Source organism: Meleagris gallopavo, chromosome 1 (genome assembly GCF_905368555.1).
Source record: "Meleagris gallopavo chromosome 1, MGAL_WU_HG_1.1, whole genome shotgun sequence".
In the NCBI taxonomy this organism is placed as follows: Eukaryota; Metazoa; Chordata; class Aves; order Galliformes; family Phasianidae; genus Meleagris; species Meleagris gallopavo.
This window is the reverse complement of record NC_139404.1, coordinates 46813166-46832634: the sequence shown is the minus strand read 5'-3', so window position 1 is coordinate 46832634 and position 19469 is coordinate 46813166. Positions and strand designations below refer to the sequence as shown.

The 19469-nt window shown below is 37.1% G+C and overlaps 1 protein-coding gene across 2 annotated transcripts in view; it reads right to left on the bottom strand.

Moving 5' to 3' along the window:
• The window catches only part of ANO4 (anoctamin 4), a 116985-nt gene extending 100295 nt beyond the window's left edge, over positions 1–16690 (bottom strand). Inside the window, exons 1-2 of one of the 2 annotated variants that reach the window (XM_085223916.1) lie at positions 16228–16434; positions 4220–4330 (exon numbers count right to left, since the gene is read on the bottom strand). In XM_085223916.1, coding sequence (XP_085080042.1) covers positions 4220–4330; positions 16228–16399 — 283 coding nt within the window. In that variant the 5' untranslated portion in view covers positions 16400–16434. Of the gene's footprint in view, positions 1–4219; positions 4331–16227 lie in introns of both variants that reach the window. The other variant, XM_085223913.1, reaches the window with a different exon arrangement.
• Positions 16691–19469: the final 2779 nt, after the last annotated feature.

The window sequence follows — 19469 nt, the reverse complement described above, 5'->3', positions numbered from 1 at the left end:
AATAATAACTTTCATTCAAAACTGAAAGTTGACTCTATGAATTATTGGAGCAAGATGGAAGTATGGTCAGAGATGATGTTTCTGTTAATTAACAGCTTTATTACTGATTGTCACACTTTGCCACCAAGTATACTTTAGCTTTGGGGAATGCAAGTTATAAATCAATATTGCAGAAGGTACTCTTTAGAGACTTTTAGGCCTATCAGGTAGCACTGAAGAGTGAATTTCTTTAAAAATTATTCACAGCAATGTTTATAATATGTGTAGAGTCTTTTTACATGAAGATGATAGTGAAAATGGTTAATTTTAAAATTCCCAGTATTGGAAAATAGTTCCTAATAAAAAACTTGAGTACAAAACACCTATTTTGCAGAGAATTGCAAAGCTTGAGTAGGAAAAAACAAGACTCCTGCATCTACAGGTTATTTTTTTGCATCTTTCTGTTGGATTTTTATATACAAGCAGACAGAGAGCCTGGCGGATACAAATATTTCTGCAAGGAGGGAATGTTAGAGCTACTGCAGCCCAGAACTTTTTGAAATGCTGAATTCTGTAACTATGCAGTGATCTGTTCCCCTGTCTCAAGAAAATCACAGATTTCTGATTTCCAGAGTAGGAGGAAAAATGAGACAATCAAATTATTTATTTATTTTTATTAAACCTGGCAGGAGTCAATGCAAACTGGAAAGCAAGAGATATTTTAGTTTTGATTTTACTGCAATGGCAGTGGAAAGAACCAAATCACAGGAATTCATGAAAAGAGCTTTGAAATCAGAACTTCTTTTTTTTTTTTAAACAGAACTATTTACCACTTTTCGGTAAGACATCCAACTTCTTAGAATAATAACTAGGAAAAAACCATGAAAGCCTTTGCCAGCTTTTGTCAGGGCACCTCTACGCATGTCTACCCTTGGCCAGACCCCCAGGGCTCCCCCACCTGCTGCAGCCTCATGTCCCCACATCCCCCGAGGCCCATCAGCCCCTGTCCAAGCCAGGCCACATCAGGGCTGGGCTCCAGCTCCCCACAGCCCTGCCCTGCTCAGCCATGCCACCTGTCCACCTGCAGGCCCACAGTCTGACCTTGACCCAGGGTGCAGAACAGGTGCATCATCCCCTTTGGCAGTTTTACACCCAGTGCAATCCTCTACTTTATAGTGCATACTTATAGCCACTTTAAGATAAGTAATGATTGTTTCTTGACTGCCTGTTGTACACTACTGATAATTTCTGAATACACTGCTGTCAAGAGGAAACTGTGAAACACTTAGGAGAAAATTTTGGAAATGCATGTTTAAGACTCAAGCATGAATTGTGGTAGTCAAACACAGAATTTAGCTTTGAAGCATTAGAAGTGACTTTTAGTTCTTTTATAATATCAGTATATTCACATGAAATATATACACATAATACAATAACTATCTTCATTCTCAGTCTAAGAAAGAATCAGGAGGGCAGAAAAAAAAAAGAGCTTCAGAACAAACTGTTTGTTTTAAGTAATTAATCATTTATAAAACAATAACAACAACAAACCTCTACTCCTGAATAATTACATTTAGAGTTTTCCAAATGGAAGGAGTTACTAGCTACCTAAATTTACACAACATGGCTCCTGAAAAGTAAAATGCTCAGGAAACTTATGGTAAAAAATATCGTTATTAAAAGTAAATCATTAGCCTTTTAAAATTTTCATTCAATGCTAACAACACCTGCAAGCAAAAATAACAATCACTATTCCAAGCAACCACCTTTGAAATAATATTTAAGTTTATTTTAACGTAATTGTTTGCTGTTCACAGGACTGCAGTTTATAAGACATTCCATTGGACATGTAGCAAGACTTTACAAAATATCTTTCCAGAAAAGAATGTGTCTGAATGTTATAGAGGTTAATTTCCTAGAGGCAATTGTGTCTGTTCTGGATAAAGAAAAAACATTGTCTCCAAGGCTGTAAAAGTCACATCCTTTTCAAATGGCTCTAAAATCATCTTTAAATCAAAATGGTAATTCTTAGAAGACTGTCTGTGTGATGCTTTTTAGTTTTGAAATGACATTCAAATTGCTAAAACAATTTTGAAGCTTACTTCAATTCATATTATATCCAAGAATCACTTCCAAATACTTGCTTTACATAGGGTAAAATTCACTTAAATGTACGTATCCACAGTGCAGAATTTTGTGTCTAAGCTGTAGTACTGATTTAAGTTAGCTTATCTTCCTAAATTCCGTTTGCAGGTAACAGAGAAAAATAGTCACTTTAAAGTCGTGGGTCACCTAATGTGTATTAGCCACCTACTTCAGATTGAGACAAATTGAGATCTAGACATCCTTGTTACTTTCACTAACTATAAAAGGCACTTAAACACTGAGATGTTGATATCTTCATTGCAAACCTCTGCGTTTGAATTAGATGAATCCTGTTTTTATCACCACAGAAAGACAGCATACTTTTAAAAGTAACTGGAGGTTTTATCTAAAAGCTTAACATTTGAGGATGTAAGTAAATCTGTGCCCTCTTGAATCAGAGAGTATACCATTAAAGTATGACATAGTACCAAGAGAAGTTGAGATGTGGCCATATAGGAAGAATTCAGTTTGGAAAAACACAGCTAATAATTCTAATCTTGGCATCTAATTGTTTCAATTAAATCACCCTCATGCCTGACATGGAGAAGATAACAATTTCTTGTATACAAATATAGTAACTTCCCTGAGAATCTGTTTATCTTTTTTTATCTATCTTGTATATTCAGACACCGAAAGATTATAGTATTTTTTCAGCCACTCCAGTCCACAACCACAACACGTCCCAGGCCTCTATCTGCGCTATGGCAAATTAGTGGCGTTCCTGATGGGAAAAATTTTTAGTTTACAAAACATAGAATTCACTCTAAAAATACAATTTAAATAATCAGGTGATTCATTATCAAATTATCACTACTGTCATTTTTCAAACTGAGTTTCCCTTCCATCTCCAAACTGATAACGGGACTTGATCTTACCACTATATGGCTACTGATTCTTATGAAGAAAACTATAGTGCAGATTCATTCTTTTATGTCTTATAGCAATTAATAATGTAAGTTTGCTATTAGCTTTAGAAAGCTATTAGCTTTATTAAGTAGCTTTAGAAAGTTGCTATGCAAAATTCAAAGTTTAAAATTGGAAAAAAGGGAAACGGAAAGCCAGCTATCAATGTCACCATACCATGTGCTTTGATCCTTGGCCAGCACAAGATTTTTCAACATATTATGGAAAATTCTCACTGAAATTCCAGATTTATTTAGATTCCAGAGTTGCATCAATCTTTGGGGTGGGTGAGGGGGTCTTCAGCCTTTGTTAAAAAGACTAGTGTTTTTTCTAACATAAGTCTTAAGATTATCCTGCAATTGCATTTGAGAAGGATGGATCGATCACTTCACAAATATACTACCTGTAAAAAGAGGTGTTCCACATACTAAGATTATAGAATCATAGAATGGCTTGGGTTGGAAGGGACTTTAAAAATATTTTTCTTCCATTCCCCCTGCAGTAGGCAAGCATTGCCAGCCACTAAATCAAGTACCAGCTCAGGTTGCCCAGGGCCCCATCCAACCTGGCCTTGAACACCTCCAGGGATTGGGCATTCACAATCTCTCTGAGCAGCCTGTGCCAGTACCTCACCACCCTCTGAGTGAAAATTTTCCCCTGGACAGCTAACCTAAACTCCCCCTTTTCGGTTTGAAATCATTCCCCCTTGTCTGTCTTCCTTCCCTAGATAAGCAGGAGTTCAGTTGTCATGAAAAGCTCATTACTTCTGATCCCAAAATTTATCTTGTGCAAAAATATGAATATACTCCAGTACTCTGTAAAAACATGGAACTCAAATCCAATCTTAGGTCTCAGACTGAAGGATATATATGATAATAATAATTCATTCACAGAGGTATTTAAGAATGTCAAGAATGGATTAAAGTAACATGACTCAATAGTTCTCATTGTTTCTGCATAGGAAATACGTACTGCTGGAATCCTTATGTACATAATAATCCAAATTTCAGTAAAATATATCTGAGTGGCTTTCAATAGCTCACTGAACTTTTTCACAGATTTTTGTGACAAGTATTTACTTATCATTCAGTTTGTTAATTTGTATGTAGTAATATTTGTAGTTATAATTTCAATATATCTCAATTGATTTATTTGACCATCTAATTGATTTTACATCCAAGTAATAACTTACTTTCTTCTATAGCATTAAGAATTTCTGAAAAGTCCACATCTGTCTTCTGTGCATCTGGTTTTATCCATATTTGTGTTTCCAAACGGTTAACCTGCAAATCCTCTCTTCCTTCTGAAGAAATTGAAGAGATTGATGGGGTTTGTGAGAGTGAAGTAGAAAATCCAGCCAAGAGGCTTTCTGGTGTGGGAACATACACATGGAATAATGCTACCTATTTTTTTCCCCCTAGCAGAACCAATTTTTCTTCAGGTAGCTTTTGATATAGCCAGAATTGATATAAAGCTAAGTAGAATGAAACAACAGGCTCTGCTACAAGGAATGATGTAGAGTCACCACTGGTGAGTTCCTTATTCAGGTGATTATGTGCTGCCATGCCATGAGCATCTCCTCACCACGCCATCTACAAAATCAACTCCAAAATACAAAGACAGACAAAACATTTTGTTGCAAATGACACAGCACTACCAAAATGGCTAGGCTAAAAAAAACCACACAGACACACAAAAAAAGACAAATAAAAGCTTAAGACGAGAAACAACCATTAGGATAAAAAGAGCATGGACAGCATGTTTCAGCCACAGGACACCATAGGGTCTCACATGGCAGAGTGGTGTGTTGTGGTCTAGGGAGCACTCTAGTACTGCAGTCTATTTCAAAGGAGGTCTCACTGGCATGTAATTCTATCAGTTTAAATGTTATGTTGTCCTTTTAAAAGCATTACGGAAAATTAAAAACATAGGCCGATGTGATATTTTCAAATCCGTTTGCACATGTGAATAGGCATGAGATTTGTCCCTCTATCAAGTTTCAGTGTTCTTTCAACATGAGCAAAGAAAGCAGGAATTTTTCAAAACACACTCTCCATGTAAGCAAGTATTACCACATATCAAGATAGGAAAAAGTATTGGGTATATGGGCTTAAACTCCTGGCTACAAGGTGCTCCCATGCAGCCAGAAATGGAGGGAGCTACCACAGAAGCATAGAATTGCTTCAGTCAGAAAAGATCTTAAAGGTCATCTGGTCCAACTCCCCTGCAATGAACAGGAACACCTACATCTAGATCAGGGTGCTCAGAGACCCTCCAGCCTGACCTTGGATGTCTGCAGGGACAAGGCATCCACCACCTCCTCTGGGCAACCTGTTCCACATAGTCATTTTTTATTAAATAACTCTTACACAGAGTTAGCAGATAACTGCAGGGAGCTTAGAGCCACGTTAGGAAGGACTTCAGAATAAAAAGTGCCAGGTCATTTAGGCCATTTCTATGCCTTCACTAGTGGCTACCACTCAAGCCTTTTATGGAAACCTTTTTCTTTCTTCTGCATCCTGCCTATAACAAGCCAGTCTTCTGAATTTCCTACTTTACTATAGTCATAGAATGGGGAGGGACCATCTGTCAGTTGTCCCCAAGAGACTACTGCCTGGATAAGTGTTACAAATTCTATTCCTGCACACCAAATTACTCAACTCTAAAATACACCCTACTTCACCTTATGAAAATATAAACCTCAAAATGAGCATTCAACATTTTCAGTCTTTTATTTGTCAATGCTAAAATATTATAAATTCAAACCATCTCACTCTTGCCCTAGAATATTCTTTTGTTCCACTGTTAAATCAGAGTCAGCTCCCCTTATAGATTCCTGTAAAGTGATCTATCATAATAGCAGCAGGAATCAGTATTTAATGATGTAGAACAAAAAGAATTTCTTAAGTGAGACAGCTGAGTATTCATAGAATAGCAGTATGGGGAAATCTGCAGATGGCCTCAGAGATGGCAGCCTAGGCTCTGCCCCAGAGGACAATACAAGAAACTAAGGAAAAATACTGCAGCTCAGAAAGGCATATAGGCAATAGGACAAAAGTAGAAAAGTAAGTAATGCACAGTTTTGTCAGTGATACCATTCATTTTCCTGTTAAAAACTCAGATCCATCAACCTGTCTCTTCTGTTTGAACCCTCGCTGGAGCAAAATACTGACAATACTGATACATGTAAAATACAAATGATAGTCTCGTATACTTCTCTGAAATATAGTAGCCTTAAGATCTGAGCTCAGGACAAACAAATCAGGCCAACAATATCGGCCAGTCTGATTTCACTCAAAACCACATGCACAATCTTCCACCGGTCCTCTGTGATTTAATACATGGCTATTCACAAACATGCCTCCACCAACACAAGGAGAAAAAGAAATGCATCTGCCAACAACATAGCTTCTACATAAGTAGTTACAGGAATATTTTCTTCTCACATGATCTTCATGGTGTCAACAAACAGAGTTGAAACAGGGTACAGTTGCTTCTACCCACCTCCCTTTCCTCTGCCACTCTGCAGAAGGAATGCTGCATTTTTTTTTTTTTTTTTTCCAGAGACAAACAACCCCTATGTGATAAGTCATGGAATGGCCAACTCAGTGATTCCTGATTTACGGATGGACAAAGGTTTTAGATGAGCAGGTGTTTGGACAGGTCACTCTCCTGCATCCTTTATCTTACCAGTGTTCTCCAGTACAACAAATAAAAAACTATCTGGTGTTGCTGTTGCTTTTGGTTGGCTTAAGCACTTCTTTCTTCCACTAACAGCTGCTCATTTGTGCTTTATTGGTGTTAGGTCCCACTGACTACACTCTAAGAAATACTGCCCATGAGAAACGTCAGGAAAAGACCCATGGAAACATGAGAAATAAGCAAATATGGATAAAAGTGAAGTAACTGTTAAATTTATCAAAATTTAAGTGATACTATTAAAAAGTCGATACAAGACTTTTCTCCATTTATTCAGATGCTTTAGCTCACCCAAAGTTGCATTTTAAATTATCTTATAGCATTTACTCTGGTGTGCTCTTCCAGGTAGTGAATAAATAGGACACTTTCTCCTTTATCTATTTTGGAGGATCTCTACTAATTAAGTTTAAAAAGAAACATGAGATTTTTGAAAAAGCATTTCATTTTTTACAGGCTGGATGAGAAGACTTCTTCTAAACTGGAATTTTATTAAAATTGTGTTTCAGACAAGCAAGTTAAGTAGCAAGCTAGTTAATATGATGTTAATGTTAAACAAGGTTTCCCACTGCAGTGACGGAGATTTTGCATCTACTTAAAATCAAGAACATATTGAGGTATTTTGCTAGATGAGAGCCTTGTATTACCTAGCGTATTACCTAGTATTACTCAATTAGCAAAAGCAGCATTTCAGACTTGGGCTTCAAAAACAAAAACAAACAAAAAAACCACAACACTTTTTTTTTCTTTTTTTTTTCCTACAGTAAATACCTGGAGCCATACTTTCAAAGCCTGCACATTTTACACTGTGATGCGCACATTATGTTTGCACACAGACACTCTCACGCTGTGGCCTGAAACTGAGCATACGCAGTCGCATGTGCAGAAAAATGTAGAGTTTCAGTGTCTGGCACCAAAATAGAGGACGTGCAAATAAGTTGGATGGAGAAAATGATTCCTTTCCCAAACTACAAGGAGGTGTTCATATTTATTCAATAATTTTGAATGGAGGTAATTGTTGTAACTCAACAAGGCAGTCAGGTTACTTGAAGAATTTTACTACTTCGGCTCTGTCCATTGGTAAGAACAGAAATATTTAACTCAGTTGCCTGCTGAAATTGCAGTCTTTCTTCTCTGTCTTCCCTCAATTCCAATCAATCAGCAAGTGCAAACAACTGTTTTGTCTACAGCTCTAGAAATTTCTGCAGAGGTAAATTTGTAGCTTCAAAGCATGTTTCTGAAGAGGCAACTAGGTAATGCCAGCACAAATGTAACTGTATTGGCAAACTGAGAGTATCTTAAAGGTCCATTTTGCTATTTATACAGTTTTCTCTAATTTGAGGTACTTATTTTTACGTGTGTAGGCCACAGGATTTGCTTCTTACATCTACAAAACATAGTTCTGCAAGAATACCAGATAATAATGCACATTGAAAGAGGCTTTAAAGACTTCTTATTTAAATCAGAGCACTCCATCCTAAGAGCATTAAAACACAATGTTTCAAAGACTGAAAAATTTGGGTATCTTCAGACCTTTTAAAATGACCTGGTAGACTGTCATATACATCCACAAATACTTAGGGACTTGAATGTATCTCCTGATAGGCTTAACTGACTTACTGGTCATGTTAAAAAAATAGTATATTTTGTCAGTGGTCAGTATAGCTAATAAAATCTCTCACCATTTCTTTTAATAGTTTTCCCACTGATTATGGATAAAATAGCATGACTGCATGTTACTGTGAGAATCAAAAGCTGAGTGTGAACAAAAAAGAATGCCCCATTTGTTTTAACTGTGGTTTGAAAGGTAGTGGAGTGAATATATATGGTTACTTCATTTTACATAGGAAAGTCTATATAACGCAAGGAAAAAGAATTTTAAAACCCAAATCATTATTTAGCATGAAGAACTTATGTCATAGCTGTCTCTGTACATGGTCATGTCAAGCGTATCCTACTAACAACACCAGAATTATTTTTGAAAGGCAACTGCAAACTAGTTTCCCTTTACATTGCGATACACTGTAAGGAATAATAATACACCTTATTAGGTTAACACAAACTCTCTTCTTATCCGTCAGAAGCAGCAATAGCGAACACAGAATTTCTAACCACCTAATTCTACCATATTTTCACAGTCTTAAATATTTTTTAAACGTATGGTGTTGGTTCTGCCCTATGTTATACTTTAGGTGAAGTCAGAAGCTGAAAAACCCCCTCACCCAATTAACTACAAAGAAGTGGGTTATCTGCATACTTCCTCTTTCTGTCTCTCTCATGCTGCCTGTGCCTTTTAAACAGACAATCATAGAAAAAATGGATGGATAGCCCTTGGTACAAACCCACATCTTTAAAATCTCTCCTGACAAAGCAGCCTGAACACCAGGTTATGGGGACAGAATCCTGCTAGCCTTCAGCCTTCAATTCTTGCATTTTGACAATTTCCACTGCCCATAATGTGCCTTTTACATGGGGACTATCAATTCCAACAGTCAGCACTTACCATCAAGAAGAAGGAATCTCCTAAGCAGCAAGTACAAACTGGACAACAGTTCAGGAGAGCTGATGATCCAGGTCTTCCATATGTACATGCAGCCAAATCATTGAACTGTTGTGCAAAAGGACACAACATCCATCACTATTCTCCAACTATTCTCTTATATATGACTGAATGTTTTGAAAGCTGAAAGGACTGAAATGCCCACCCAGAATCCACCAGAATACCATGTCACATATTTCTATGGCTAGTATTCTCGATTGCCTGGTGGCACATGGCCCTTGTGCAAACCCTTACACAATCAGTATAGAGGAGCATTATTGCACAATGAGCCTATAAACTACCCCCCCTAGAAGCACTTCTTTTCACCAATAACACAAAGAGACAAGAAACCAAAGTATGTTCTACTGAGAACAAATCTAATCTTTTCAGTTGCCACAATACATGGCATAGGAATCCATGAGAGACAATCTAAAAATGGCACAAACCATTGTGTGCAACAAAGAAGAGACAGATAATGCTATATAGTTGCATGTTGCAAATGAGAATCTAGAAAGAAGTCTGAGATCTAAATGAACTGAACAGCTCAGCTCATTTCATCTTACTCGCATTTGTATTAAAATGGCAGTAGGAATGATTATGTTTTCGTTCTGCTGCTTTCTTTTTACACTGCAAGTGCGCATACAAAGACATAGTTATCAAAGATCACTATCACATATGTTCAAACATTTGTCTATGTTTGAAAAATCTAATTACTTGTGAATGATAAATCCTTCAGTTTATCTCTTTAGCAATATCACGAGTTGTTAGCAGGCAATCAAGGAAAGGAAGAGGGAGAAATGGCTGAATGAGCCGTTCACTGCAAAGAGTTTGCCCAGCTCTGAAGTCAGTAGTATACTGGTGAGACAATCAGAAAAGCTGGCCACATGGGTGTAAGAGGCATGACCTAATTGATAGACACCTTTAGTGCACCAAAGATTTACTTCATTACAACATGAAATGTCAAGATATTCAGCTTCTCTCCAAGGCGGAGTTTAATGCAACAATCAATTATACATAGACTCATATCATACCCTTGATATGACCTTGACTTCACAGTCTAAATACATCCTTCCCATTCATTCACTCAAAAGGCATTGGTAGCTAAAACATTTTGTGAACTTCAGCTGTCCTGGGACTGCTGAGAAATGAATATAGCATAGGAATATGAAAATGTTTCTCCTAAATACAGGATGGTAGAATAGAGTTGGATCCAGCACAGGATCCTATTTCTGACAGCAGATGCTTACACAAAGGGAGTATAAACAGTGTATGGACATATCATAGAATCATAGAACCACCAAGGTTGGAAAAGACCTTCAAGATCATCCAGTCCAACTGTCTTCCTACCACCAATGTTTCCCAACTAAATCATGTCCTTTAGTACAATAACTAAATGTTTCTTGATGACCCTATTTTACACATATCTGTTTCTAGGCTGTCTCTTCCAGCTTGCACAAGTTTAGAGACTTCTGGAGTGGAAGTTTAATGTCTGCCAACATCTCCCAGTGCCTTTGAGGGTACTTGCAAACAGCAGGAACTCTGTTCCTAAACCTGGTGCAGTGAATCCTTCTTATAAAGCTCTGTGATCTCCTGAAATTACCAAGAGCAGACAGACTGCTGACAATGGACTATTTTCAGTAATTAGCGTTAAGCACAGACTCTTTTGCAAGCAGTAGGAGAGCATCTGAACCCCAAGGGTCATCATTTTCAGGCATCCTGGCAGCCTAAAGGGTCTTTAAAGTATGTGAGCTTTCATTGATCCTTAAAGAGCTTCCAGTTTCCTTGAAGTTCAGACTACTTCTTCATGCTGTAGTATAACAGATGCTAAAACCCTTTTCTATGCTAAGTATTCTCATAAGGTTAGGCCTAAATAAAGTAATAAGCACGGTGCTATCTCCTTTTGCTATAGTAAACACCCTGAATGATATCAATAATGGAGATCTCAGAAATGTCTGAAGCACAGCATGGTCTAGAACTGTGTAGTCCAAGAATGTACCTACCAAACATCGTGCCTTCATGGTGTTATCCAGCATGCAGACAACACATCTGCTTCCTGAGATGTTCAGTCACTTGTAGCACAGAGAAGGGCAATAGTCTGCAGGTCCCAAAGGGAATTTGTTCCTTTTTTGGAGCAGATCAAAGATGAGGCTACCTTTGCTTTGCCGCTACCCTTATGCCTGCTGTAAGCTGTGATGTTTTGTTTCACACAATCATTTTTAGGCTTGCCACATCTGTACCCTGCAGTAGTAGGAATTTTTTGTGGAGTTCTGATACATAGATGCACTTAGTAGGCAGTTGGGCTTGTTGATCTTTGAAGGACCAAGTGAACTATCCTGCTCTGCCCTATTCTATTATACTAATCTACTTGCTCAAGTAAGTAGATACAGAAAGGTCTAAAGAATGAAGCACTGGGCTTGGGGAAGAGGTCTTGCTGTCCTTTGGATGGCATGAAACCTTTTGAGGAAATTATCACTGAGCAGCTATGTTACAGACAAATTAATGTTCTGACCTTAAAAACATTTCTGTTAAAGCAGAATTTAGTTTGTTCCATCTTTCGACAGCCAAAAATCTTTCCCTGGGATATATGAAGCATATTTTACATTTGAAATAGAGGCTTATGTAATACCAAGTCCTACTTAAGTTAGAACTATATCTAAGAAAAATCATTAGCCAAGCATTACAGGAACATACTGACTAATTAGTCAAAGTCTCCTTGACTGCTTCCTAGATGATAAACTCTTTGTTTTAATAAAATGGATCTCTAATTTCCCAGAAACATTTTATTTATTTGTGTTTTATTTAAATCTATTGTCTGTTTTCTTCAGCAAAATTAGTAATGTCAAAAATATTCTTCATTGTTTTAAGACAATTATGGTACACCAGTCTTCGGACACTGTAACCTTTTCTTGAGATCAGCAGTATTCCCTATTTGGTGCAAAGTCACATCTACCAGTTTCATTCCAGACGTTACACTTCACCCTATAAGGGTGAAATGATTGAGAACATGCAGAGAGACTGGCATTTTGCAGCTTTTGTGAGCTAACTGCATGACGTAAACTAACAGCAGCTCTGAGAGCTGAAATTGGAGGATGAGCTGCACTGATTTTAAAGTAACCATATATAATTGATTGCAAGAGTGAATGAAAGATCATTTTACAACAGCAAACAGGAAGCTGATCAAAGCAGGAAGGGAAAAAAATGAAGTATTTGAAAAGAGATGAGTTTAAAAATACATACTTTGCCAGAGAAATAGAACACCCTCAAAGACACCACTTAAAATTACTAATATTAGTTTTGAAGTTCCTTATTGAGGGTATGCACAGATCCCAGTACTTTTGTGTGTCAGGTACAGCACAAACCGAAACCCAGGAGGAATGAAATTCGAGCCTAAACCAATTAAAATAAATAAATAAATAAATAAAAGAGAGAGCATTGAAAAATATCCTTTATCTTCTAGGTTTTTTTTCATTAGGAGCAGGTGTTTTTGAATAAATGGCTTCTGCCCTAAGAAAAGGAAAGCAATGAATGAATTGGGCTGAATGACTAAGCAAAGTGACAGAAGATTTCAGTCTCCGCATCATGCACTATCTAGTTCAATCTTTAAACTCAAAGTAGCCCATAATGACCATCTGAGGACCTGTCATTCAGCCCAGGAACAAAAGGTCCCCACTGCAATTGCAGCCAACTGCTCTCCCCTTTAGCAGCTTTGCAGAGGCTCCGGTCACCAACAGTCAGGAGAAAGAACTCTCCCTGTGTTCAGAAGAGAATTTCCACTTAACACCTGAAGTACAGGTGCAGGAGAAATTTTATTTGGTGCACTGAACTTGCATTCTATTGAATAAAGGCTGTAAATAAAAAGAAAAGTTAAGTACCCAGAGATGGTTTTTTTTGACATTAATCAACGTACCATTGCATAGGGCCATTTCTTGTGAGCATTCCATTTTTTGTAATGCACAAATAAGATTAATGAAGGGAATGTTAAACTTATTTGAAATCTGCTTGGTTTTTCTATGCTTCATTCCATATGAGAGAAAGTTCTCATATACACCCACCAGAAAACACTGAAAAAGGCTGTGTCCTTAAGAACGTTATACAAGCAAGATAACAGCACTGCTGCCAAAGGGATCGTAAATTTTCAGGTGAGTTGACATCAGTTACTCCCATGCCTAATGTGCATTTTCTGCCAAGAAATATTTGCATGACAGAGCTTTATGGCAGAATTATTTGCAGGAATTTATTCTTTTAATCTGAGGGAGATGTATGCCATACGCCCTGCCTGTCAGCAAAGAACAGAGAATGTGATTGAACCAACAAATCATATCTAACTAACACAGATATTCTGAAGAACACTGAATACATACAAGTATGTGCACATTTTATGATGAGAAAAGGATATCTTTTGTACATTAAATTATCAGTTTTATAGGGCTCAGTTCTAGCTTCCTTGATGATTCAAAGTTCATTATATTGTGACTAAGCTCATAAAACATATATTTCCTCTTTTGCTTTAATTTTGATTGCAATAGTTTCAAGATCTGCACATTTGTTCTTGCCTCCTAGAGTCCATTGTTCTGCAGCCAACGTCACTACTTCTTTCTTATTTCATGACCAACAATTACATGCATAAATAAAAATTGTGCAATTGAATAAGAAATGAAAATAAGAATTCAAAAATCAAGAAAAGAATGCCAAAAGCAACATACATCTTCCTTTAAAGATTACGACTTCTATATGAGGTAGTATTCATGTTAAAAGCCAAGAGACTAACAAAAAATATTGTCACTGGACCCCAATGACCACACTAGCCTTCCATCATCATTCCAGAAACCAGTAGGTGTTTCCTTGCCATTGACAATGTAAGCTATTTTACCTGGGTAATTTATATATGTCAGAATAATCATCACTCTGAAATACCAAACTATTTATAATGTACAGCATTTCATAAGGTACTGCCATTGGCCAACTAGCATACTAGGAAAATTATTTATGTAGTTAGAGCTGATAATTTCTTGCTGAATAGAAACTAATAACGTATGATTTCAGTTGTGTTTTTTTTTTTTTCCCTCCTAATAGTTCTATTTATTACTCTTACTGACCAATCATAATCTTTCTAACAGTCTACTTGAACACAGCTTTAACGGTTGTAATTCAAATCAGACACAGAAAAATTTAGTATTCTTAAACAGAAATAAACAATCGGATTCAAATAATTTCAGATGAAATAATGACATTGTAAGTTGTATAAGATAGGATTCCTGCCATAAAACCTACTTTTAAAAGTCTGCAGCCCTCAAGGCTCTAGGTCCTACTAACTGCTGTTAACTTCAGTGAAGCTCATGATAGAAAACGCCTCCTTGAACTGAGCCACTGAGCATGTTCTCTGAAGGTTATGGATGCTTTTATTGTCTAAAGTGCAGGATATGATTGACAAAACTAATCTCATATGACTGTACTGAAAGCTGAATTCCTCAGAGAAGCATCATCCAAATGATGCTCACTAATGAGCTCCATTTTAGGAAACCTCTGCGGTCTACATAAAAAGGGATCTTTTTCTCAATCAAAAGGCAGCATATGTTGCTTATGCATTATTTAGTGCTAATGCACAGGCCATATCTATTGACATATATGTGTAGAACGTGTAGCAGCTCAAAATTAATGTGATTAGCATAACCTATTGTGCATGAACAATACGCTTGTTTCACAAGCTGTGGTGCTGTCTTTTTTAATTGATATTTTCCATGCTGCAGTCTTTGTAATATATATTGAGCAGCAATAACATATGCAGTAGTAGTTTCTGTACCTCAAAGACAAAACACAGAAGCTAAAAAAAATAAGACAAACAAGTGAATAGAAGAACAGAAATAAACAAAGAAAATGGTTATGAGTCACCGCAAATTCTTAATTAAACCATGTTGACAAAGGTTATTGAGTCTGAATAGTATAGGTATGTGAAACTCATGGAAATAGAGCTACATAGCAAATCAAAATAATCTAAACTTTCAATTTGTACAAAAATTAAGGAATGCCCCAGGTCTGCAAGGTAATGGAAGCATACTGAGGGTTTGCAGGCAGAGCAGTCTGTCTCATACAAATGGACTCTGTCCCATGGCACCCCACCTTCTGCTACAGAGTGCATCATCTCCTTTCCTGGGCAGCAATGGTGGAAGATTATCAAAACCCTTCAATATAAAATCTGCAAAACGGACCTCATGGGCAATCATAATTCACTATACTCAGGATAGAAATTATGAGTTTAATTTTCACTTTGAAAAACTGAACATGGCCAGCACAAATGCACTACTCTATTCTAAAAAAAAGATACTTCTGAAATAGTTCTGGTAGTTAACATAACAAGGAATGAATTCATGATGTCAGTAAGAATTTGATAGTACCCAAGAGAATCAGGTTTCTTTTAAAAAGTTTCATTTTGCTAACCAGTTAACACAGTTTGCAAAATGTCCTTCAGATTTAGAGATTTGTTTTCATTCTGGCAGAATGATTTTGGTCTGCACTCCACATTGTGTCACATCTTTAGTTCAAAACCAATGTTAGCGTCAAATATAGAGTTCCATAGGGATGCCTGTAGTCTTTACAGCATTGCCATCAGCTCATGGCTAAAATTAAGTGTATAGAAAGGTTGCAGTATACAAAAACAATAATTCAATTTTCTTTCTGCATTAACAATTTGGATACCACTATAGATTTGTTTATGGTTGTTTTTTTTAATGGTTTAAACCTATGTTTTCATTCCCTATTTTCAGCTGTCCCAACTCTTGCTATTCCCAGTGCAATTTGGAACTATCAAAAACATAGAAAACATACACAAAACATCAATCTATAGCTCTGATGATCAACAGACTGATCTTCGTGCACGTGTGATCTAATGCAACTGATGCCAGCTTCACAACACAATGACATACCATGCAAGAAATGTAACTGAAAAAGTGCCGCATCAAATCTGTTACCTGGCTGGTGGGTTTTTGCTTTTCCACCAGAGGCTGTTGGATTACTTGATCCAGCTGATGAGGCTTCCATGCTTATTGACCTGCTGACCTGTGATAATGAAGGGTGCCCAACCACAGGTGGGCGCTGTGACACTGGGTAGCTTGCTGCTGTCTTCCGCTGACAGATTTGCATACGCTTTTCAGCCCCATGAATAGATAAACTTATACCTGTCAGGAATAAGAATTAGTACTGTTAGACACAAGAGAACAACACAGAACAACTAAGGTATAAAGGTACAAAAACTGCCACATTTAAAAATGAAGTTATAAAAGCTTTCATAAAGAAAAAATAAAAAAGGAGGAAAGAAAATTAAAAAAACATGAATTTTCTAAGAAAATGAAAAATGTAAACATCTTTACTGCTGCTGTTCTGCAGATAACAGAATAACTACACTAACAGATATTTAAACTAATAAATACAAAGTCATGGTTTACTGCTGTACTGGCCTATAAGAGGAATTATCTTCCACTCCTTCAAAAACCACACAGGTCACACAGGACCATAGTAGAAAGGTAAGTACCATACAGTTTATTAAATGACAGCTTTCTGATTTATAGACTAAAACTTGGCAGTAATAGGTTCTTCTCTTCTGAATATCTGCGTGTACCAGAATGTCTCATCGTATGGAAAAGACACTAACCTACACAAGTAGTGACCAGTTCTTATTAAAATGATCTGTTTTTAGGACAACAATAATGCTACAAGCAACAATAACATGACCTTATGCTTGAAAACCTATTCCATTCTCACCAGTTCTGAAACACTTCTGCAATGCTGGAAATTCTTTCACACCTAGCATTCTCAAATTTGTCACATTTGTCACAGATAATTTTTAAATAGAAATTGTTTTCTCTGATGAAAGAGGCCTTACTTTTCCAAAGAGAATAACAAAGTTGACATTTTCTATGTGCTGTACGCTCTCAGGAAGAAATGCTACTTGATGGCAGAAAAACAACTGTTCTGACTTTCTTATGTTCACATTAATGCAATTGAAGCAACTTGAATTACTGACAGCATCCTCTGGTCAAAATCTTTAGGCAATCATCTCTTTCAGGCAACAAAGCTGAACAATAATTCTACAATGCCATTTTATGCTTAATTTAATTGTAATTCTTATTCCTTTCATCAGCAGCCACTCTTTGTTTAAAAAAGAAAAAAGAAAGTCTTTAAAGCTATAACTAAGCAAACTGAGAAGCAGATAGAAACAGCACACCCTAAGAATCAGGAACATGTAAGCATGTGAATGATGAATTGTAAAACTGGTCACTCAGGTAGCACTGACTACTCTACACATGTTAGCAAAAGGGGTCCTCCACTGTCATTCTCAAGACTGCCTTAGTGACACCAGTCTTCCAGTTCCACTGAAAGCCCATGTGACATAAGCCTCCAGATCACAGAATAGGTTTTGAAACTCCGACATCTTAATACACCTCAATACGTAACACACCACTATGGGAAAGAGAGCTGTTACTTTTGTAGGTAAATGGTGAAAACAGTGGGGTTGCACACATGAAGAAAAGCTGTGCAAATTGCTCTCCTCTGCGATGGCTTTGTGCATTCAGAACTGAAGCTGTGTGCTCACTACCTGATTTTGCTGCACTTCATCAGAGCTGATCTCCTGCAGGAAGTTTAAATGGAAGTGCTCCTACGAGCAGCTGCTCGCATACCTCCTGGTTACAGAGCTAATGTAACTGCTGCCTGCTTCTAAGGATTGTTGGAAGCACATCTTCATTAACACAGTCAGCAAACCCCAGTCATTTTATTCAATTGATTCATCTTGTGAAAGGCAGTGTAATAGTCCACACGAGCAGAATAACAAGTATGCCTGGACAACACATTTGTTTGAATAAAGAATTTAGTTGTAAGAAGATTCAAACAGTGAAATACAAGCCCCACCTGGGGCTTTCTTGTGCAGTCACTAGAAGTTCATAGTAACATAACTGATCAAATTCTTGTGCAGTTATCCTTTACGTATTGCAAAGGTATTCTTTTAACATCACCATTGATTGCTTTATCATAAGAAGCAACCAACTCTCTAAAGTTTACAACGGAGTTGAGGTACGGCTCAGTGAAACATGAAACCGGCACGGACACACCTTTACTGATGGGATCTCAGTAAGGGTGTATCTTAATTTGGTCATAGAACAAGGCCTCTTTTTTAGAAACTGGTTCCAAATATAAACTGTGATGAAGGTGATCAAGGAGTTGGAGCACCTCTCTTATGAAGAAAAGTTGAGGGAGTCAGGCTTGTTTAGCTTGGAGAGAAGAAAGCCCTGGGGAGACCACATTGTGCTCTTCCAGTACTTGAAAGGAGCTTAAAAGTAGGAGACAGACTGACATTTTACACAATCTGATAGTGATAGAACGGGAAGGAATGGATTTAAACAAAAATAGAAGTGATTTAGGTTAGGTGTTTAGGCACAATTTTTTTACTCAGAGGGTGATGAGGCATTGGCATAAGAGAAGCTGTGAATGCCCCACTCCTGGAGGCATCCAAGACCAAGTTGGATGAGGCCCTGGGAAATCAGATCTAGTGGTTGGTAACCCAAACCACAGCAGGGGTTTGGAATTAGACGATATCTATGGTCCCCTCCAACCTAAGCCATTCTATGATTCTATGATTATCTGAGGTTAAAGTAAATATCTTAATTGTCTGAAAACATCATATATGATGTGTTGTGTGTTTCTGACTCAGCTTCCTAAACTATTTGTGCAGCCACCAAAATAATGGATACTGCAGACAGTAGTCTAAAGTACTGTAGTAGTATCCTAAAGACTGTAAAATCTACAGACTAATCACATCCAAAATGATGTTCAACCTACAATTTAACTCTGATTGCATGCAACCTTCTTTCTCTTGCACTTAACAGTGGAGCTACAAAGCAATAACACCAAAGTATATGAAAAAGAACGTGCCAACATTATTGGAAATTAACCAGATTATTCATTGGACATATTTAAAATGTGAAAGTGTTCAAAAAGCACTACAGTTTGTTCCAATGATGTGTCACCAGTATATTCAATATATTTTTGGGAGTGAATTTCCCTTGTGTTTTCAAGAAAGACAAGTAGAGAACAAAGTTGCAAGCATCTTTGTTCAATTAACATCTCAGATTTTTCCAGAGGAAGCCCAGATCTTGCTTTCTCTGTTCATTTCTTTTACTAAACTACAAGTAAATGTCTGCAAAAATGTAAGATTGCT